The 22,718-nt window shown below is 42.7% G+C and overlaps 1 protein-coding gene across 10 annotated transcripts in view; it reads left to right on the top strand.

Annotated features, from left to right (window-relative positions):
* Nucleotides 1-2,610: 2,610 nt before the first annotated feature.
* Nucleotides 2,611-22,718, top strand: part of CDK14 (cyclin dependent kinase 14) — a 440,472-nt gene continuing 420,364 nt past the window's right edge. For 8 of the 10 annotated variants that reach the window (XR_009818728.1, XM_061996203.1, XM_061996209.1 and 5 more), the window contains exons 1-2: nucleotides 2,612-3,174; nucleotides 13,111-13,142. Coding sequence is in view for 9 of the 10 variants with exons in the window: in XM_061996203.1 (XP_061852187.1) it covers nucleotides 3,093-3,174; nucleotides 13,111-13,142 (114 nt within the window). In the remaining variant the exon portion in view is untranslated. Of the gene's footprint in view, nucleotides 3,175-13,110; nucleotides 13,143-22,718 lie in introns of all 10 variants that reach the window. The other 2 variants (XM_061996210.1, XM_061996201.1) reach the window with 2 other exon arrangements.

The raw sequence follows: 22,718 nt of genomic DNA, 5'->3' as shown, positions 1-22,718 counted from the left end.
CATGCTGTAACTTTGTAGAGGCTTGAGGAAGAAAGCTGTGAACAGCAATATTATTTAGCATTTTTTTACATTAATTTTCTTGTGCCACAAAGTGCAAGGCTTAAACATAAAAGCAGAGCTGAAAGGCTGCCCCTACAAGGAAGCAAAAAGTCATCATTAGAATAGCTGCTATCTCTGTGGTTTGCTTAATGCATGTTTCTGCTTTACTGGTTTCCTGAGACAGGTGATGGAAATGCAGAAAAGAAAAATAAGAACCACTAGCTTATGAGCTTGATCAACGCTATGAAAAAGATTCCACATTCCTGAATGCAGTGAATTTTCAATACTAGCGACCTTGGAAACAGTTTGGTTGGGGGAGAGGAATATAGAGAAGGGTTTTAGCAGAAAACTAAAGACCACTAGGAAGAATAACACAAATTGCAGCATGCAAGTTTGGGGATCTGTGCACAGCTTCAAGCTCATCCTTCTTCTACTGGAGAAAGTCTGTGTTACATCTCTGAAGGCTGAGGTTTAATGATTTTCAAAAGACAAAGCCTAAGTTTCTCTCACTGGCACCATACTGATGTCTAATATTCATTGATTTAAGAGACCTTGTCAAACTCTTGCAGATCAGTCTCAAGTAGCTGCAAAGACAGATGCTTGTCAGAAATTCTAGGTTGCCTGTGCTTCTGTCAAAGAAAGCTAAATGCACTGCAGTAGCCTGGCAGAGGCTTGTCCTCCACAAGTGATCAAGTCATAGTTCACCTAGAAATAGGGGGAAAAATGGGAATTTTGTTCCAAATTCACTAGGTGCTAGTATCTAGGCTAATTCACTAGGTAAGACAGCATCTATCAGTTACTCATAGTTAATTACAGGCTCATCAGAAGCTCTCAGGCATGCCATCCCTAATTGCTGAAAGCAAGCCACAGACTGAGTTGTAGCAGCATTGGTACAAGTTGCAGCAGGGCTGCCTGGCATGAACAGCATGCACGAAAAGTGCAAAGGGTTCAAATGCTAAACTCTCCTTCAGTTCCTGGACCTGAATATTTTATTTATTATCATGGCACTTTCCTCTCAATGCAGATTAGGACTATACACCAATATTAATATCAGAAGGTGAAACCATCAACTGTTATTAAGGACTTAAATGTAATTTTTTGTACTGACTGAATAAAGTATCATTAAGTGCTTGTGTCCTTGTTCCCTTTCTCCTTTTAGCCCCCTTGTCTGTTTCTTCCAAATTTTTATTTCTCCTCTTCCCTGCATTGCTCTCTGCAAGGTTTCAGTTTCCAGCTTTTCTCAATTTCTTTCCATAATATGACACAGCATCAAAAGTGCCATTTTACATCCTGTTCCAAAGATGCTAACAGGGTCAACAGGATTCACACTCTGAAAAGCCTTTTTATCAGACTATCTGTAGATGTGCATGAGACATGTTACCAGCGTTCTTGCACTGCTATATAGCAGGACAATTCTCTATTATCTTGTATGCCACAAAAGGTGAATGTATAAGCATATACAGTAGATAACAGTAGACAACAGATGGATTCTCACCTTGAGATCTTGCATCCTTGCCACCTTTGCTGTGTTGTAATACACAGTTGTCCGATCCTAGATCTCAAGAGTTGCAGACAGTTTGAACATAATTCACCTAAACACTTGTCTAGACAAATGTGCTTCTGAAATTGAGTTAACAATGCTTAGCTTGGACACTGTCTAATCCCAGTAAATTGCATTAGCCAGCCTCATTAAACCCCAAGTTAATTTTAACCAGATAACGTACATTAAAACACAATTTGAAACATGCAAACCTGGGTTTCAAAATGTGTTAAACATGTATTGTTCTCGAAAAGTACCTACTTTATATTCTAGACTAGATATGGCCATCCATCTCAATAGGTTAAACTGATTAATTTTTCAATAATGTTGGCTCAATTGAGTTTAACAAGATCAAAAGCTCCCAACACTCATTAAGTTGAAGGTGAATGCACTTGAAGATATATTATCTGGCTATGATTTGAGAGGTACGTGGAGAGGTGCTCAGGTTTCAACTTGAAAGGATTATTCCCTTTATTACCAGCTATAGCACTACTACTAGGGCAGCATCCTACACGACACCACACAGACACCGGGCCTGGAGAGCCTCTTTCCAACGCTAATGCCACGCAGCACGCGTCGGCCTTTACGAGCTGCGGTCCCGGGGTGAGCAGAGGGTCCCTGGGCCTGGGCCGAGCCCTCGACACCCCTCGGCGTGCTCCGCGCCGGCCCGGAGTGGGGGGCGGGGGAAACAAGGCGCGTCTCGGGGAGACCGCGACACAACAGCTCGGGGCGCCGGCAGCGCCGAGCGGACGCAGTGCACTGGTTCCCCCACCAAACGACACCACAGACGTCTTCCATCTTCCCCCGTCCCAACGGCTGCCGGCAGCGACTGCCACATCGCTCCCGCCGCCCCGAGGGAGCCCGCGCCCCTCGTTCGGCCCCGCCCCAGCTCTCCCCGCGTTCTCCCTCACGCCGCCGCCGCCGCCGCTTCCTCTCCCGCCTGCTTCAGCCTGGCAGCCGCTTAGGGACGCGGGGGCGGGCGGGGGCGGGCGGGGGCGCGGCGGGCCGGGAGAGCGGCCCCGGCTCTGTCGCCTGCCATCACGGGTAGAGCCGGGTCACACCGGCTGTCTCCCCCCGGCCGCCTCCCCGTGGCCACGGCGCGGGGCTTCCCTGCCCTCTCAGGCTCCTCCTCCTTTCTCTCAGCGCACCCTCCCTCCTTCACTCCCGCCCTCCGCCGGTGCTCGCAGCCCCTCCGCCAGACTTTCCTTTCACTCCTCCATAGCTCCTCGGCGCTGCTCTTCCTCCTGTCGTCCGCTCCACCGCGTCTGGCTCTGCCTGGTAGCCCGGGGAAGGGCAGCGGGACGAGGCTATGAGCCGGGTGGTGGGGGCGAGGAGCGGAGCAGCGGTCGCCGTCGCGGTGTAGGGCTCCTTCCCCTGTCGGGACCGGGGCCGCGGCTGGCCCCGGGGCAAGGGAGGAGCCCCGGAGCCGGAGCGGTGGTGTTTCCCCCGGATCTGAGGGAGCGGGGGTGGCGGCTGGTGAGCGGGGGATTGTCTCCCCCGCCCCAGTGGTGACATGATCGACTCGCAATCCGCCGAGAAGATCAGCAGAATGAAAAAGTTGCGGAGAACTTTATCGGAGAGCTTCGGCCGAATAGGTGAGTGCTGCGCCCGTACTCGGACCCCGGCAGCGCTGCTCGGCGCCCCCATGGTGGCTGCGCTGCGCGGCGGGGCGGTGGAGCCGGCGGTTGCGCGCTGATAGGCGGGGAACCCACGCCGGCGCCAGCCCACAAATACATTTCTTGGAAAGAAAGCTCAGGAGAAAAGAACAGTTTTTTCCCGGCATTACGTGTGCAGTCCGGGCAGTGCTGTACGGATCTGATGGAACTGGCCCAGAATAGGTTAGAAAAAACCAAACTGTACGTGAGAGCTAGTGTGCCTCCATTGCCAAAGAGAAACTTTGGCAAAAAGCAATCAGTTACTTTAGTTGTGTTGCAGGTCTGGTAATTTTTTTTTTTTTTTCGGGCTGCACGTTGTTCTAAGTCGAGGCGTGAGATGTTGAAGCTGATAGCGGCGGCCCAGTGATTTAGGACGCCAGACAAAAGAAGTCTGTCATCCTCTGCAAAGTCTCGTTCTTTCACTTCCATAAAGCATCCTGAGGTAGCGTTTTCTGAACACTGCTACCAAGTGTGTTATCTTCTGTCACCGCATAGCTTTTGGTTTTGACACCAGTTTATTTTGCAGTTGAATTTGTTACCAAGAACAATGCGAAGGGTTCTGATGTGCTCAAAGTGGTGTTTCTCTTGGTCTTTGGCACACTATGTTGCTTAATTCAGTGTTTAGAGTGTTAATTCATACTGACAGCATCAACACAGAGCTGAGCAGGGAGAGAAAGGTAACTTGGAGGAGATGTGAGGTTATCCCAGAGCTGGCTGGACAGAGCTACTAAAGATAGTGCCAGAGGGCCAGGGCAGCGCCTGGTATGGCTAAGCGGACAGAGCTGCCCCTGCCTCTGTAAGCACCTGTGTAAAGAAAGGCCCTTCTGCAGCCTTCACCTGTCTGTTGTCGCACTGAGACATTCTTACGTACAGTTGTCTGATTGACAGACATGGGTCAACTTTCAGGTCTGCTTTGTCCCAGTGGGAGGATATGAAGTACTGCAGCCTTGAGCTGTAGTGTTCGGTTCTGCTTCTATAGCCCAAGCAAGGAGGGGCCCTAAATAAAGTATGTGAGCATCAGAATTTTTTCATGTGTTATGTATATGTTCAGTGTATTACCTTTAGCTTTAGGGATTGCAAACTTTAAGTGTGAAATGAGGTATATTTTGTTGTCCTACTGCAAAGCAGAAAAGATTGAGACAAGTCCATTCATATTTGTAAACCAGAAAGTTTCAAGGGTGAATGCCAAGTATCAGTGGTAAAGTGGATGTCAGGTCATAGTTACAAATCTCTCTGTCCCTGTATGAAAATAGCTTTCACCTGTCATAAGTCTTAAACTTGAAAAATACATTTAACTTTCATTGATTAGAAAAAAAACCCCAACCAGTCAGGTGTTCAATCTGTCACATGCCTGTGTATAGACACAGAGGGACACTCATACAGAACTGTGGAAAGGTTTTACTAATGGTGGAAGTCATTAACAAAGAAAATATTTTGAATGAGGATGCTGCATTGTTACAGTGATAGTCCCATTAATTCCTTTTAGGGAGCCTCTGTCTGGTAATTGCTGCATGTTTTAGTTGGCTCTGTTGGGTGATCATCTCTTTTTGTAATTTTTCACAAATTAAACAACCATTTAGTTTCCTCAGGAGCTTTGGTTGGATTTTAGGTATGCAGATTGTTACATCGTGTAGCTTCTTCAGTTCTTTGTGTGTGTGCATAGAAGTATAGGAGTGTAGTCCGGTGCCTGATTTGTTTTGTTTGTGCTGGTGGCTTTGAGATTAAAACTCAGCTGCTACCAGCAAGATTTTTCTGTCTTCACATGCTCATTGTTCTGGTGACTGCACTTTGAGAAAAAAAAATCTTCTAATTTAAGAGAATGAGAACATAGTCTACTCCCTGATAAGCCACAGATAAGCCTAAGCAATGCAACAAACTCTTCACTTGCATACCAGGAAATCCTCAGTTACAACACGTGCTGTACCTAACTCATATATTGAGAGGGACAGAAAAAAACCAAACCTCATTAGAAAAAGTCTTTCTGGATATTTATCACTCTGGTTTTACAGCTTATTTTGGAAGTGCTAGTTCCTTGATGAGATTAGAAAATTACTGATTTAATATTTACCTAGTCTGGAATTTTGTCAGTCATCTCTTCATTGTGATTTTTTATAAATGATGATCTTCTGAGTTTTCCTGTTCTGCTGCAATTTTGTGTATTTATATCTGTGAAAAGACATATATTGCATCATGACTGTAATTATATACAGGAGTAATACTGTGTTTGAGGCAATTAATTAGTGAGTCGAAGCTTCACATGCTGCAGTAGGGAGCATCTCATCTGATGATCATTCTTAAAATGGTAAGGCACAGCCAGGCCTCCCGCATGTGTTGGCAGTGTCCCAGCTGCCAAATACAATTCTTATTGTACTACAAGACCCCTTCATTTTGATACTAAAGTTTGTAATAGCCTGTTGGATAAGAGTGGTGGAAATGTATCTTCATTGTCATTGACAGTGGTGATTTTTTTTTCTTTTTTTTTTTTTTTTGACTAAAGCTTGCAAGTTAATACTTAAGTTAAAACTCCTACTTTCAAGAGCTCCATCCTCTTGACACCTGCCCTTTACATATTTGTAAACATTAATGAGGTCACCCCTCAGTCTCCTCCAAGCTGAAGACCCCCAGCTCCCTCAGCCTTTCATCATAAGGGAGATGCTCCACTCCCTTCATCATCTTTGTGGCCCTTCACTGAATTCTTTCCAGCAGCTCCCTGTCCTTCTTGAACTGAGGGGCCCAGAACTGGACACAAGATTCGAGATGTGATCTCATGAGGGCAGAGTAGGGGGAGAGGAGAACCTCTCTCAACCTACTGCCCACAGCCCTTCTAATACACGCCAGGATGCCATTGGCCATCTTGGCCATGGAGAGCACATTGCTGGCTCATGCTCATCCTGCTGTCCATCAAGACCCCCAGGTCCCTTTCCCCTATACTACTCTCTAACAGTTCATGCCCCAGCCTGTACTGGTACATGGGGTTATTCTTTCCCAGATGTAAGACTCTGCACTTGCCGAATTACATTAGATTTCTCCCCATCCAACTCTCCAGCCTGTCCAGGTCTCACTGAATGGCAGCACAGCCTTCTGGTGTGTAAGCAACTCCCCCCAGTTTAGGATCATCAGCAAACTTGCTGACAGTGCCCTTTGTTCCCTCATCAAGGTCATTAATGAATACTGAACAGTACTGGTCCCAGCACCGACCCCTGAGGGACTCCACTAGATCCAGGCCTCCAACTAGACCCTGCTCCATTGATCACCACTCTCTGCCTCCTTCCCTTCAACCAGTTAACAATCCACCTCACTACCTGATCATCCAGCCCACACTTTCTCAGTTTTGCTGCCAGGATGCTGTGGGAAATGGTGTCAAATGCTTTACTGAAATCAAGATAAACCACATCCACTGCACTATCACCATCTATCTACCTGTTTACATCTTCATAAAAGGCTATCAAGTTGGTCAAACATGACTTCCACTTGCTAAAGCCATGATGACTGCTCCTAATTACCCTCTTGTCCTTTAAATGCCTGGAGACAGCACCCAGGATAAGCCTTTCCATCACCTTTCCAGGGATGAAGGTGAGGCTGACCGGTCTGTAGTTACCCAGCTCCTCCTTCTTACCCTTTCTGAAGACTGGAGTGACATTTGCTTTCCTCCAGTCCTCAGGCACCTCTCCTGTTCTCCATGACTTATTGAAGATGACGGAGAGTGGTTTAGCAATGGCTTCCACCAGCTCCCTCAGCACCCACAGGTGCATCCCATTGGGGCACATGGATTTATGTACATCCAGATTGCTGAACTGATCTTTAACCCAGTCCTCATCAAGCAAACAAAACTCCTTCTTTAACCTGACTTCCTCTGGAGTCTGGGGCTCCTGAGGACAGTCTCCAGCAGTATAGACAGAGGCAAAGAAGGCCTTCAGTGACTCTGCCTTCTCTGTATCCTCTGTCACCAGGGCACTGACCTCATTCAACAGTGGACCTACATTGCCTCTAGTGTTAGTTTTATCTGCAATGTATTTGAAGAAGCCCTTCTTGTTGTCCTTGACTTCCCTTGCAAAGTGCAACTCCAATGAGGCTTTAGCTTTCCTGGTTGCCTCCCTACATCCTCTGACAAGAGTCTTGTATTCATCCCAAGTGGCCATCACTTCCTTCCATGATCTAGAGACTCTCTTCCACTTGAGTTTGCCCAATAGTTCCCTGTTTAACCATGTAGGTCTTCTGGCTCCCTTTCTTCATTTCTTACCCGCTGGGATGCTCTGATCCTGAGCCTGGAAAAAGTGATCCTTGAATAGTGACCAAATATCTTGGGCCCCTTTATCCTCCAATACCCTGTCCATCTCCTACCATGAGATGTTCACTAATAATTTCTTGAAAAGGCCAAAGTTGGCCCTGCTAAAGTTCAGGGTTATGATCCTTCTTGATATTCTATTCCTACCACACAAGATCCTGAACTCCACCATCCTGTGGTTGCTGCAGCCAGGGCTGCCCTTGACCTTCACTGCTTCAACCAGATCCACTTTGCTCATGAGTGCAAGATCCAGTAGTGCTCCTCTCCTCATTGGTACATCCACCATTTGTATGAAGAAGTTACCATCGATGCACTGAAGGAACTTGCTGGACTGTAAGTGGATAGCTGTGTAGGTTTTCCAGCAGATGTCTGGGTAGTTGAAATCCCCCATAAGAACCAGGACCTGTGATTTTGAGGCTGCTCCCAGCTGCCTGTAGAAGGCCTCATCAATTTCCCCATCCTCATCAGATGTCCTGTAACAGACATCCACAACATTGTCACATATGCTAGCCTGCCCCTTAAGTCTGACCCATGAACTCTCTAGTTGCCCCTCATCCTCACCTGGACAGAATTCAGTATATTTCAGCTGCTCTTTCACATAAAGAGCAACGCCACCACCTCACCTGGCTGGCCTATCTTTCCTAAAAAGGATATAGCCATCCATGACCACATTCCAGTCATGGGAGCTGTCCCACCGTGTCTCTGCAATAGCCAACAGATCATAGTCCTTTGCCCATACACAGACTTCCAGTTCCTCCTGTTTATTCCTCATGCTACATGCATTGGTATAGAGGCATTTAATTGTGTAAGATTCACCCCCAGCACTGGCTTGCCACTCTTAGGCTCAGCTCTAGCAGGCCTGATTTTATAACCTTCCTCATTCACAACTAGTTTAAAGTCCTTTCTATGAGCCCTACTAACTTATTTGCAAGGATCCTTCTTCCCTTTTGAGACAAATGGACTCCACTTGTCACCAGACCTGGCATCTTGAAAATTTCACCATGGTCAAAGACCCCAAGGCTGTGTTGGTGGCACCAGTTGGAGCCACCTGTTAATCATTTATGTTTTCCTTATTCATTCCATATTCCTCCCTGCTATGAGAAGGATGGAGGAGAACACTACTTGTGCTCCTGATCCATCTAGCATTCTGCCCAGTGCCCTGAAGTCTTTTTTAGTAGCTTTTGTACTCCTCTCCATAACCTCATCAGTACCAACTTGCATTACCAACAGCAAGCAGTAGTCAGTTGGCCACACCAGAAAAGGGAGGTTCCTGGCAACATCTCTAACCCAGGCCCCAGGGAGGCAGCAAATCTCTCTGTTGGATAAGTCTGGTCAACATATGGGGCCTTGAGTTTCCTTCAGAAGGGAATCACCTACTACTATAACCCTCCTTTTCTTTTTAATTGAGGCAGTCCTAAGACATGATGGTGACTGACTAACCCTGGGTGCCTGCTCAAGTGTGCCTACTTCTTCATTCTCCCTTGCCTGGACCTCAACTTCCAAAGCCTCATATCTGTTGTGCAAAGGCAACTGGGGAGGAGCAAGTGGCTGGGAAGAGAGATCCATCTGCCTCCCTGAGAGTGGACCTGTATCCATTCCCCTCCATCTCTTAGGTCCACTTTGTTAACTTGGCTAAAAGATGACAGGGGATCCTCTACTTAGAATGATAGAATCATAAAATGGTAGGGATTGAAGGGACCTTTAGAGATCATCTAGTCCAACTCCCCTGCAGAAGCAGGTCCACCTAGATCAGGTCACATAGGAATGTGTCCAGGCAGGTCATGAAGACGTCCAAGGAAGGAGACTCCACACCCTCCCTGGGCAGCCTGTGCCAGTGCTCTGTCACCCTTACAGTAAAATTGTTTTTTCTTTGGTTTAAATGGAACTGTTTGTGTTCCAGCTTCATCCCATTACCCCTTGTCCTGTTGCTAGATACAATAGAAAAAAGGGATGTCCCAACCTCCTGATACTTACCAATTAGATATTTGTAAATATTAATGAGATTTCCCCCTCAGTCTCCTGTTCTCCAGACTAAACAGCCCCAGTTCCCACAGCCTTTCTTCACACGGAAGATGCTCCAGTCCCCTGATCATCTGGATGGCTCTGCTCTGGACTCTCTCCAGAAGTTCTCTGTCCCTCTTGAGTTGGGGAGCTCAGAACCAGACACAGGACTCCAGAAGAGGCCTCACCAGGGCAGAGTAGAGGGGGAGGAGAAGAACCTCCTTCTACCTGCTGGCTACACCCAGGATGCAACCCAGGATGCCATTGGCCTTCTTGGCCATGAGGGCACATTGCTGGCTCATGTTCAGTTTATCATCAACCAGCACTCCCAGGTCTCTCTCTACACAGCTGCTGTCCAGCAGGTCAACTCCCAGCCTGTCCTGGTGCCTGGAGTTGTTCCTTCTCAGATGCAGGATTCTGTACTTGTCCTTGTTGAACCTCATGAGGTTCCTCTCTGCCCAGCTCTCAAGCTGGTCAAGATCCCACTGAATGGCTGCCTCCCTGAGAAGGGACCCGTATCCATTGCCCTCCATCTCTTAGGTCCCCCATGTCTTAGGTTAGCCTGGCTGATGGTAGGGGATCCTGTACTTCTAGTGAAGGTTCAACTTCTTGCTTACACCTCAGAGTTTGTAGATTCTCAGTCCACCAATCTATCTCTCTCTTGCACTCCTTGATTCTCCCGAGTCTTTCCACTTCCTCCTTGAGTTCAACCACCAGGCTAAGCAGGTCATTCACCTGGTCACATTGAACACAGATGTTGTCTTTTACATCACTTGCTGAGTGCCCAACCCCAGCACTCCCTGCAGCCAGACACCTGGCCACCTACATGTTTACGATATGGCACTGTGGTGTGTTGGAGGAAGTGCATATGGCCTATGGTGCTAAATTGAAGTTTATATTCTAAAACAGGATGTCTTTTTGCTGCAGAATTTACATGTTCAGAGTTCCATAAAAATGAACTGTGTTTTTATCTAAGGCACCCTTTCTCCTGGCGGAAGTTTTCTGGTGTTTCAAGAAATGTCCCTTTTAAAATTCTGCTCATCATGAAGAAATTACATTACTAAGAATCTGAAAAATTTTCAAAACTGTGTTTATTGATAGTTTTCTCACAGCCTATCCATTCTTATACAAACATCCAGATTGAGCCAATGAGAGCTGGTCAATCTTCAAGCACCACTTCTTCCAAGCCCAGGATCAGTGTGTCCCAATGCGCAAGAAAGGAGGAAAAGGAGGTAGGAGGCCTCCATGGATGAGCAACGACCTGCTGGGACAACTCAGGCAGAAAACAACCATCTATGAGAGGTGGAAACAGGGGCTGACTTCTTGGGAAGATTGCCAGGGCATGCAGGGGTGCAACTAGGAAGGCTAGAGCCCTTCTAGAATTAAAATTAGCCAGGGATGTTAAGGACAGTAATAAGGCATTTTTCAAGTACATCAACAGCAGAAAAATGGCAAGGGGAAATGTGGGCCCACTGCTAAATGCTGAGGGTGCCCTGGTGTCTGAGGATGCAGAGAAGGCCGAAGTACTGAATGCCTTCTTTGCTTCAATCTTTACAGCCAAGGCTGACCCTCAGGAAGCCCAGTCTGGCAAGGATGACATGATGGCCAGGACAGTAGAGGTCTTGCCCTGGGTGGAAGAGGAAGAGGTTAAAGACTTGTTGGCCAAGCTTAAGGCTCATAAGTCAATGGGTCCTGATGGGAGTGCTGAGAGAGCTGGCTGATGTGACTGTTAAGCCTCTCTCTATCATTTTTGAACAATCATGGAGGACAGGTGAGATGCCTGAGGACTGAAGAAAGGCCAATGTCACACCAGTCTTCAAAAAGGGCAGGAAGGATGACCCAGGAAACTACAGGCTGGTCAGCCTCATCTCCATCCCTGGAAAAGTGATGGAACAACTCATCCTGAATGTTATCACTGAACATATGAAGGAAAAGATGGTTATCAGGGGGAGTCAACATGGCTTCACCAAGGGGAAATCCTGTTTGACCAACCTGATATCCTTCTATGAGTGCATAATCAGCTGGCTAGATGAGGGGAGAGCAGCGGATGTCATCTACCTTGACTTCAGCAAGGCTTTTGACACTGTCTCCCATAATATCCTCATCAGAAAGCTCAGGCAGTGTGGCTTGAATGAGTGGACAGTGAGGTGGATCGAGAGCTGGCTGAATGACAGAGCCCAGAGGGTGGTGATCGATGGCACAGAGTTGAGTTGGAGCCCTGTGACCAGTGGAGTTCCACAAGGATTGGTTCTGGGGCCAGTCTTGTTCAACATCTTCATCAACGACCTGGATGAGGGGACAGAGTGTCCCCTCATCAAGTTGGCTGATGACACCAAACTGGGAGGACTGGCTGGTTCTGGGATTTGTGCCTTGCGGCGCAAATTAGAGTTGTATAGCTGCAGCACTCTTCACAGAGGTGTCCTGCCTCTGTTACATCTTTGCTACAGCTTCTACAGTTTTGGAGTGGTTTGTTTTTTATTTCTTGAAGCTGATAATGCTCCCACTTCTGAAGAGAAGTTTTGGGAGTGTTCGTGATTTGAAGGCAGAAGGAGCGTCTAAAAGAGCAAAGAAACTACTGGAGTCTAGATCCTCAACCATGTTAGGCACTTAAATATTTATGTCTTGCAGAAATAAATGCATTTTAACTGTAAGAAACATTCAGCTTAAGTGATGAAGAGGGAGCCCTCTGGGGCAGCACTACACAAGCTGTACAGTCATTCAGGTGACCTTCCCCAAATTCCAAACCTTCAGAATTTAAACTGAAAAGAAAAATTCTAAGTCTTATTTTAGCTCTTCAAGAGAAGTAAATGAAGAAGCACTATCAGGTCACAGTGTGCAGTACACAGTCACTAGTTGATCTAGTTGTAGGGTACTCGGAAAAGGAACCAGTTTTGTTTTTTCAGACTGACATGGTGCTATTGAGATTTGGAAAAATGAATTTTCTTTACATTTCAGTGAAGATATCCAGTACGCCAAGGGAAAAAAAATTCCTCAGCTCAATGTTTACTACAACTTCACTGCTATTCATGTCTTTATTTTCTTGTTTTGCCAGTTCCCATGATTTCTGCACTCTTTTCCGTTTTTTTTTTTGTTGATTAATTGCTAGTTAACAGTGTAAGAACGACAGAAATCTCATCTGCTTTACTGTAAGTCATATTAAAAAAAAAAAAAAAAAGAGAAAGAAAAAAGCACGCCACAATCCATACTATTGCATAAAGGTTTAGCACCTGACAGACTGAATACATGTTTAGGTGTTTATTATACTTTTCCTTTTTGAAGTTCAGTCAGGGTCTCCATAAAATGTTTTTGTGCTCACTAGGAATTAAAGTAAAAAAAACAACCAACCAAACAAAAAAACTCAGGATAATATTTTTCATAAATATGTAAATTTACTTTCTTGGAAACATGCTGTGCAGTCCTATATTCCACTTACAGAATCAGATTGAGTATAACATTGTTCATTCATGCCAGTCTGTTCTTTCCTATTATAACAGATTTTGTTTTGTTTTGTTCTTTTCTGGTGTTAGTTGCTTTGTACTCATTGAAATGCAGTACAGGTAACTATTTCTATTTTTCCTTTTATTTTAAAGCCTTGAAGAAAGAAGATAGCAGCTTTGATGAGGTAGGTTAAATATGTTTATACCTTGTGTAGTCCAGGTACACCTTAGTATTTCTGACTAGCACTAAAAGAAACCCAGACATAGTAGTGTTAGACATGTATATGTGTTAATACATGCATATTGCTCGATCGCATTTTCATTTTCCAAATAACTACCAGATGAATTTGTTGGTCAAAGGTTCTGAATGGAATGCTTGGGGTTTTTTTTGAGTATAATAAAACTGATTGTTACATGAAAAGTGGTCATTTAAAAACGTTCCATGCAGAGAAATGTTGCATGAGAAAATACTTCAGAGAACTTTACCCACAGTAATTCTCATAATTGTAGACTTGTACTATAACAGACAGTGAAAAAAAGTTACTTTTGAGAGATCACCTTATGTAAAGTGCTGCTGCATAGGCTTGTTCTTGAGTATGCCAACTGAGACAGATGCTTCTTATGAAATGAAAAAAAAAAACCTCCAACACTGCAAAACCAGCAGATAGCTGTATTGACGAAACTACTGGTACTTGCTTACTCAGTGTGATCAGTTTGGGATCCTGACCTCTCTATTGTATGGTATGTGTGTTACTTCGTAAAATACGCTGATGGTGATTTGTGCTTGCTTTTACTTAAAATAGGCTTTGAGAGGTCCAGGTCAGAGGAAGTTGTCCTGCAGAGCAAGTTCATGCAGGAAGAGGTGCAGATCTTCATATTATGACATGTCATACTGTAGTCAATGCTTGCTTTGTACTTCTCTCTGCCACCATAGCTGGAAGCAAATCGTAGTATTTTCATGTGCTGATGTTATGCTCCTGGCATTTCTGTGTTTTTATCTTTATTGCATCCTGTAAGCTTAAATTCTTGACTGATAACAGTGAGATGGCTGATGATGCCAGATTCTAGAATAAATAAATGATGATGTCATGTCCTTCATACTGGATCAAATCAGACTTCATCTCTTCCTAAATGGATTACACTGAGTTTTACACCCTTCTGCTTGAATTCAATAACAGCGATATAATTGTTTTGCACAGAAATCTGTAGCTGAGCTTGACCCCTCTCAGGGCTGGAGTGAAGGTCCTGGAGTTGGACTTTGTTTTTAGAAACTCTTGTCAAATCATGCAGTGATTCTGACTGTTGTATTTCTCTTATAACACTGGTAGAACTTGATTCCTCCTTAAAAGTTGCACCAATGTGGATGTGCGATTGGTTGACTCTGAATCCTTGTTTCACAAATCTTGTCTGGTTTTGTCCAGTATTTTCTTCTGAAGGCTGCAGAAATGTATCTCTGTAATAACCAAGCCAGTAAGTATGTTGTATTAAATCAGATACGGAATTTGAAAGGATCTATTGAAGAAAGCTGTCTTATGAAGCTTGCAGTTTTTCTGTCACCTCCCCTTTCCCAGGATTGTTTACCTGCAGGTTGTATGTATTTTCTTTAAATGTTGCTTACTATTTGAACAGGAGACAACTTTTTAAAATTAAATTTAAAACTTTTTATTTTATTCAGGGAGTTTTGGGGGAAAAAAGAATCATCCTTCAAATATGTTTTAATGGAATCTGACAGACTATTGATGTGAAGTATTGCTGAGGCAGTAAGAGAGGCTAGTGGGAAGGGTACACAAAAGAATTTTCTTCCATCTCCTGTAAAAAGAGAAGAGTTGAAAAATGATTCGATTCAGGCATATATCACAAAGGCAATGAAAGGAAACATAGTTCGAGGCAGAAGATAACAGCTCAGTTTGAAAGTTACTGCTTGTGAAGAGTTACTTGAGACACGACACAGGAAATTTTGGTTTTTGGGAGAAAGAAAGAGGAAGGTAAAAGCTCAATAATATAATCTGATACCTCCTGTGGAAGACTTATCTTCATTTATACGATTCCTGGATTTACAAGGTGTTTGTGTGTTGTATAGAGATTTTTTGCAATCTGTTACCTTTGGGAAGTAAAATGGATGAGGATGATGTCTCATGACCCTTTCCATTAAAAGAGTTTTCCTGGGAGATGGTTTGAGGAGTTTGTGTTTCCTCCCTTTCCTAAAACCACTTTTTTTGACCCTCCAGTACTGTTCACTTACACAGCTGAGCATCTAGTGTTGATCTGGTGGTTCTCTAGCAAGATTTGGCTTAGATGTCAGCTTGCCCAACAGATTTACTGGTCTCTGCTGTGATGTCTTTGAAGCCAATCCAACAAACTGTGAATCTGAGTTGTGTTGCAAATTCTTAAGCCTGGTGTGTGATGCTAGCATGTCTGCATTTGTAGCGGAATAGTGCCAGCACTTCAGCTCTTAATAAAGCCACTCAGCTGACTAAATGGAATGATTGTTTCCTCTACATGAAGACTCATGATATTATTAGCAAATATGCTTCAGGTGAGTCCGAGAATGAAGAGCATGGATGGAAGAGAGCAAATGCAGCTTCTTACTGGATCAGCTGTGTGACAGACGTACCTTTCATTGGTCTGTAAAAATGCTGGTTTGTGAAACTTCTGGTGGCTTAAAAAACCCCAACCCTTGGACAGCCTTGCTTAGTTTCTCAGAAAATTATCAATATTTATATGGTGATGAGGGATTCCTGTCACTTCCCTGTGCTGTGTTGCATGCGAAAGGAAGTTGGATTCCCAGATACGGAAGATACTTCAGAACCAGATCTAAGTGACCACAGTGCAACTAGTAAGTAATTGTAAAGTGTCAGGAAAGCCATTAAGAAATACCGACTCTGGAATGGCTGCTCTATTGTGTCCAGTTTCAAATCTTTGAAGCAAAATCTGAGACCACATGAAAGGTTTTGAGATTTACTTGTCAGTCACTTCTTACTCATTTAGAATAGGAATTGTACTTAATGTTGGGGAAAAACCTGGGCTTTAGGACATCAAAATTTGATAACCTTTCTGTTATAAGTGGGGAATGATTTTATTATTGGAGCATTCCTTAAATCTCTTGAGTGGCAGTGGCTTGACTTTTTGCCCCAGCCATCGATGTGTTGAGTTGTGTGTTGTTCTGCTTGTCATGTTTGGTGACAGTGCACCCATTTACCTTCCAGAAACTGTATATTATTTTCATGGGCTAGGAAAAATGGTTAAATCAGCTGTGAAACTACTCGTTCCCAGTCTCTGCCTTCTCCTGTAGATGCTGTGTGGAAGAAAGGTTCATGTTACTAGTTAACATTAATGTGTCCTTTGCCTAATTTTTCTTTGAAAATGGACAGAGCAAAGGAGAACATTGTCTCAGTCCACGTCCATAGCAGTAACTTGTGAAGATCTGACCAAAATGCTAACATACAAAGCTCCGTTCTGGTCCATAGGCCAGTGTTTTTGCAATCAGAGAAGCATTGCAAGATGAAGATGAATTTTTGTGCTGGATGTTTCTGTTGATCAGATGAGAGGATATGGAGGATATATGTATTCCAGGGAATGTGAATGCAAGCTATTATTTTTATGAAGTCTGCTTATGTGAATATCCTGTTATTTATTTTCTTGGGATTTATGGGTTATAATAATTTATTGGTAGATTAAATAAAGTAAAATAACAAAACACAATACTTTTTGTATGGGATCAGTAGCTTCTTGGTTTTGGCCTTGCTGGGTCATCTTCTCATTTCGAGGCAAGAAAATCACGTGACTTTCTTGAAAAATATGTCTATTTGGTCTTCTTGGACTTCATTGCTTTTTTTTTTTTTCTTTCTTTTATCCAAGCCACACTACTAACAGATCTATGACTGTATTTAAACCAGCCTCTTATGAAAGGATCTAAATGAAAATTATTTCTGTTTACTTTTTTAAGCTTTCCTAAGAAATTTTGCTCTGTGTCACAGTATCACTGACAACTATGTATTTGCAGGTTCCTATCCACAGCAGTCAAGGTTGTGAGTCAATTAACATCTCTTGCTATTTATTTGGAGGGGATAAGAAAAGGAGATTGCAGGCTATGACTAGTTTATCTAAACAAAATGGATTTTATGTGCATAAAACAATGTCACTTTGATGATATTAAGGCCTAAAGTAATTGTCATTGCATTAAACTTATTTCTCTATGTATTCTGGAAATTCTCTTTATCCCTTTTCTTTTTTTTTCAGCAAATTATTTGGACACTGGTTGAGTTGTAGTCCTGCTAGCACTTCTTTCGTTCTTCTCAGATACGACAAATCTCCTTATCATGTTTGAAAATTCAGGATTGAGTATTACAAGTTATTTAAATACGAAATACTGGCAGTAACTTGATAACTAAAAATGAGTGAAATGATAATGACAGAGGCAAGGCCACTGAGAAAGAACATAGTGCATTATCACCAATTTCAAGTAATAACTGGAATTATTCATGTTTAGGCTCTCCTAAGAGAGTTGTTTAACCTGAATTAAGTTTCTTGTTAGGGTCTAGGTATTCACCTTAATCAATGTTGAGAAATAAAAGCAGTGTTGCTAGCTTCAGAAGCTGTTCACTGCTGTGAGGGCCCAGGCTTACAGTATTTTTCCTGCTGCCATGTGCTTAGCAGGACTTCTCTGCTTCTTAGTCTGTCAGTTAACATACACAAAAAGATGTTCTTCCATACATACTTGTTTGAGGAGTCTTCCTGTTTCTTTTAGTGAGAGTAAAATTAATTTCTTGTTATCATTGGATTCTTATTTGTATGCAATCATACTCAGCGCTGTTTTGTTCTAATAGAACTTTGCCTACCTTTTCCTCCCCTGAAAGAGCACATTAAGGCTGAGGCACGGGTTGTGGCCACAGTGATAGTGAAACTGTACCTGAGGCTGGTTTTGTGCTGTTCTTTGAACTTGTTTTCTGACTTCCGTCTTGAAAATTCAACACTTTGAAGGAGTTTGTTTGAAATCACTTGCTGTGATTAGTTAGGTCACATATGCCTTTCAGCTTTGATATCTGGAAGACTTTCTGTTATCCCAAATATGTTTCAAGAAGTAGTGCAGAGGCTAGGATGCATATTTTGCTTCATATTTTTCTTAATACCCTCTCAGCCAAAGTGTTTTTCCTCACTGTGTTGTTAGGTAGTTACAGAAATCAGTTGGGAGAATGTGTTGAAGCTCATGTAGACTTTAATCGGTGACCTTTCGTTTTTATCTCCGTCTCTCTATTAACATTGAGTGATTGTTGTTTTCTGACAGAGAAACAAGACTTTCACTTGTTTTCTGGAAGTCTTTTTATTAAGTTTGTTTGTTATTTTGTTCTTTGGAAACCAGCCACACACACATCTCCCTCCTATCCTCATGGGACTGGTTTGTCCAGCCTCTTCTGTTTCTTTGGGATTTAGTCATCCTCCTATTACAACAGTTTCTGGTTTTGTTTTAGTTATTTCCAGTCTTAGCCAGTACAGTGACAAAAACCGCATCATAGTCCAAATGTGTCAGTAGCTGTTGGTTAACTTTTAGGCACAGATATAGTTCTTTGACTTCTTTTTTTCCCTGGTTTTATGCCTGTTCTTGTTTGCAGCCTAATCTCAGTGCAATTATCTATATTCACCAATTATCTTTCTTGTCTTTGTCTTGTTCTTAAGCAGGTGTTGTTTCTTTGTCTGTGTGGACAAGGATGCTACTGAAGTTATTGCCACTTGTTGAGGCAGGTGTAGGGGGCAAGGGAGCACAAGCAGAGTGGGAGCTCATGTTGTGAGTGGAATTGTACAGAGAAGGGAGCACTCTGTCTAGCTGGGGCTAGCAGAAGCAATGGAAAGTGTGGTTTGGTGGCTTTCCTTTATTTATTAGTATTCTAAACAGACAGACTTATTAAATGACCTTCAACCTTCTGTGTTTGCTGATGCCTATTACTGATGCAGTTTTACAGTTAAAATAGCAATCTACGGATGCTTAGAAAAAGTTAAGTTTTTTGCTTATCCATGTGAAGAACAATGTCATTTCCATTTGTCAGATTCATTATCATTCCTACCATACCTTAGCTTATTTAAACGTGGGAAGTCTCCCATGACTGCAGGTTTGCTCAGTTTGGAGGGAAAAAAATTGTTTGCTTGTTTGTTTTGTTTTGTTTTTTAAAAAGAGGTGGGGGAAAAAAAAGCATGTTATGATTTATATTGGCTCCTCATGTACTGAGAAGAACCAGATAGAAACAGGATGTTTGTTACAGACATCTCCTGCTGAACTTGGAGGTGTGTGAATTCCAGAAACTGGAGAACAGCATCTGGAGAAATGCTTGAGTTTTTTTTATTTTGTTAGTTAGTTATTAGTGTGGTATGGCTCAGTTAAATGTGATGTGTCTGGCCATCATCAAATCATGACAGAATCTCAGAGAAGATGAAGGGATATGCCTAACTTGCTTGCCCTTCAAAAAGGCATGCTACAGCACTTCTAGACTTTTTATGTTCAAATAAATAAGAAAATGGTATTTTTATCTTTGAAAGCAAGTTTGCAGTAACTAAGCATAGTTACAAGTTAGACTAAGTATGTATATTCTTTGTATCTCAAGAACAAGTCTTTTCAGTGGTGTGGAGAGAGTACTTATGCATTTTATATGGATGTTAAGACAATAGGTTCAAACTATGAGCTTTAACAAAGTCATGATATTCAAAAAAATGCCATTTTTAAAGTAAAAAATTCAAGTTATTGTTATGCAAAGTGTTGTTTCAGCAAAACCTGTTGGGGAACCTAGGACCCTCTTTCTGAAAGTTTTGTCATCTGCATGAATTTCAGCAAAGTTGGAATGAGTATGTTTAATACTCACTGGTGAGGAGGTGAGTCGAAGAGGTGATTGCAGGAGGCTGTTGGGGTTCAGTGGTGATGCAGGACGTTGGAGCAGATGTTCTACTGTAGTGGCTCCTCATCATGGAAACCTATGAGAAATGGATTTAATTTATTGTTAAAATTTGGAAGAATGCCATGACCATCTTCCTTGTCTCTGGTGAACAAGAAGGCCTCTTGGAGAGGAAGGCAAAAAATGAGAAGTGGAACTCTTTCTTTCTTTTGCCAAAGAACATAGGATCAGAGCTCTTCAGTGGCAATATATTAATTATACTCTGAGTTTGCTGATTAGCCTTCTTCAAAATTTCAAATGTAGATATTAAATCAGGCAGAAGTTAAACTGAACTTTGATCAGTTGCATCCTCACTGTTTTAACACAGGACTACATAACTTGCACTCATGATCTGTCAGTAACAGTATGAGCCAATGTGAGAGACAACATCATCCAGAATAAATCCCGTGTTATCCACCACAACCTTTAACTGGGCACAAGATGAAGTTCTTCCTGGAGGGGAAAAAAAGAAAACTCAGTCTCTAAGACTAGGTAATGCCATTTCCTAAAAGCTGTTATGTTGGGGACTGACCAGCTTCACAGAAAACTACCTGAAGGTCCTGGTGAACATGAAATTGAATGTGAGTCATCAGTGTGCGAGCAGTGTGCCCTTGCTGCAAAGGCAGCTAATGGTATCCTGGGCTGCATTAGGAGGGATGTGGCCTGCAAGTCAAGGGAGGGGATTCTTCTCTTCCACTCTGCACTGGTGAGGACACACTTGTACTATTGTGACCAGTTCTGGGCACCCCAGTACAAGAGAGACATAGACATACTGGAGAGAGTCCAGATAAGAGACACTTAAGGTGATTAAGGGACTGTAGCATCTCTCCTATAAGGAAAGTCTGAGAGAGCTGGGACTATGCAGCCCGAAGAAGAGAAGGCTTGGGGGAATCTTATCAATGTCTATAAATGCCTGAAAGGAGGATGTCTGGAAGATGGAGCCAGGATCTTTTCAGTGGAGCCCAGTGACAGGGTCAAAGGCACAAACTGAAACACAGGAGGTTCCTTCTGAACATCAGGAAACATATTTTGACTGTGAGGATGATGAAACATTAACACAAATTTCCCAGTAAGTTTGTGGAGTCACCATCTGTGGAGATATTCAGAAACCATGCAAAAACCCTACCCATCCTGTGCAGTGTGATTCAGGTGGCCCTGCTTAAGCAGGCAGGTTGGACCGGAGGGCCTCCAGAGGTACTTTACAAGCTCCACCATTCTGTGATTTATGAACTGTGTTGCAGGCTACTTTCTTTCTGCAAACCATTTGAAACTATAAAGTTCTATAAAGACTTTATAAAAGCTTAGAAGAAATCCAAATGTGAAGATTCTCTAGAAACATCTGTAACCAAAAGCTTGTCTTCAGAAGCTCATTCTTATACACCACTCGTCTGCCAAAGATACCTCCGGAGAAGTCCTGTTTCTTTCTCTCTCCAGACCCCACCACTCGGTATTCTAGAGCAAGCAACACAGAGCTTGTTGCTTAGAAATCCATTACTTTAACTCTTATCTCCTGCTTCCACAAGTAATTCTAAAAAAAATAAAGAGACTCTTGTGCTGTTTGGTTTTATTAATATGCATAATATGTGTGCTTAAGCTGCTTCTTTCCTTTCTCTTCCACAAGGTTAGTTTGAAAAGCAAGAGGCTCTGATGGAGTAACTTACACATGGAAATCACTCGTATTTATGAACCTCTAAAATAACTACATGCTTCCAATGGAACTAAAACTTCTTTTGCCTGGAATTATTCCTTTGTAGCAAATGTGCAGACATTTTTTTTTTTGCTATACAATGTTTCTGATTTATTTATGTGAAAAGAGGTAACATTTGCTGCCAAAAGCATGAGAGCAAAAAGTAGAGGAGAATTCAGTACCATATCTGGATATTTGCCTTTTTAAAGAACAGTAGTAAAGTCATGGAAAGAATAGCATTTGAGAAAAGTGAAGAACTTCCTTCTCTTTTGTATCTTGGTGAGTCATGTTTTTAGGCAGTAGGGTGGGAGGGGAGATAATGATTTTAAGGTGCAGTTCCTCCTCCATAAGTCTTTGAGAAGAGGGAATATCCCATCACACTTACCTACTGTATTTGTTTTCTCATGCAGTTATTCTTTAGTTATGTTTCGACCTCTTCTTAAACACGTATCATATAGTGGTATGTGGAGCAAGTCTAGGCTAGTATAAATTTCCTTTAATTGCTTCTTATGGTGAATTGATCTGTTTATGGGCCAGCTCCTGAAATGTTTCTACTTCTGTAATTGGCATTAGCATTAAGAAATATCATGTGGAAAAATAGCTGAGGAATCTGAGTCTAATCAGAATTACTAATTTCATCTTATTGTCTTTGAACAGGACTCCTTGTTGTAATTCTGGTTTTAACGCTTTATAACCCTTGATTTCTAGGAAAGAATCTGTGAGTTTATGATCATAATGTGGCTGTATTCTTAATTTGAAAAGACTGTGTTGTATCTATAACTTTTTTGCTTATGCATAAAATTGTCATCAACATCAATGAAGCATAGCTGAATGATTTCTGTTTTTGAAAGTGTGACATGCCTTTATTTCATTTTTCTGGCTAAGATTGACACATGCTCACATATTTTGCCCCTTATATGACCATATATTTTACCTCCTTAACTGCCTTATATTAGCTTCCATTCGTGCAGAATTGCCCCTTACATGCTCTTATCCTGGAGTGGCCACCCTTTTGTTATAGGATGGTGTGCATCCTGCAAACTCATTCATGTATCTCTATCTTGAGCACCAAACTTCTTCAACAGAAGAGTTAAAAAGATTGTGCTCATTATGCTAAAACATGGTGAGGCTGCTGCTTGGTGAAACCTGGAGATACT

The sequence above is a fragment of the Colius striatus genome, chromosome 5, assembly GCF_028858725.1.
Source record: "Colius striatus isolate bColStr4 chromosome 5, bColStr4.1.hap1, whole genome shotgun sequence".
NCBI classification, from domain to species: domain Eukaryota; kingdom Metazoa; phylum Chordata; class Aves; order Coliiformes; family Coliidae; genus Colius; species Colius striatus.
Note: the sequence above shows the minus strand (reverse complement) of the source record. Positions and strands in the feature narration are given on the sequence as shown.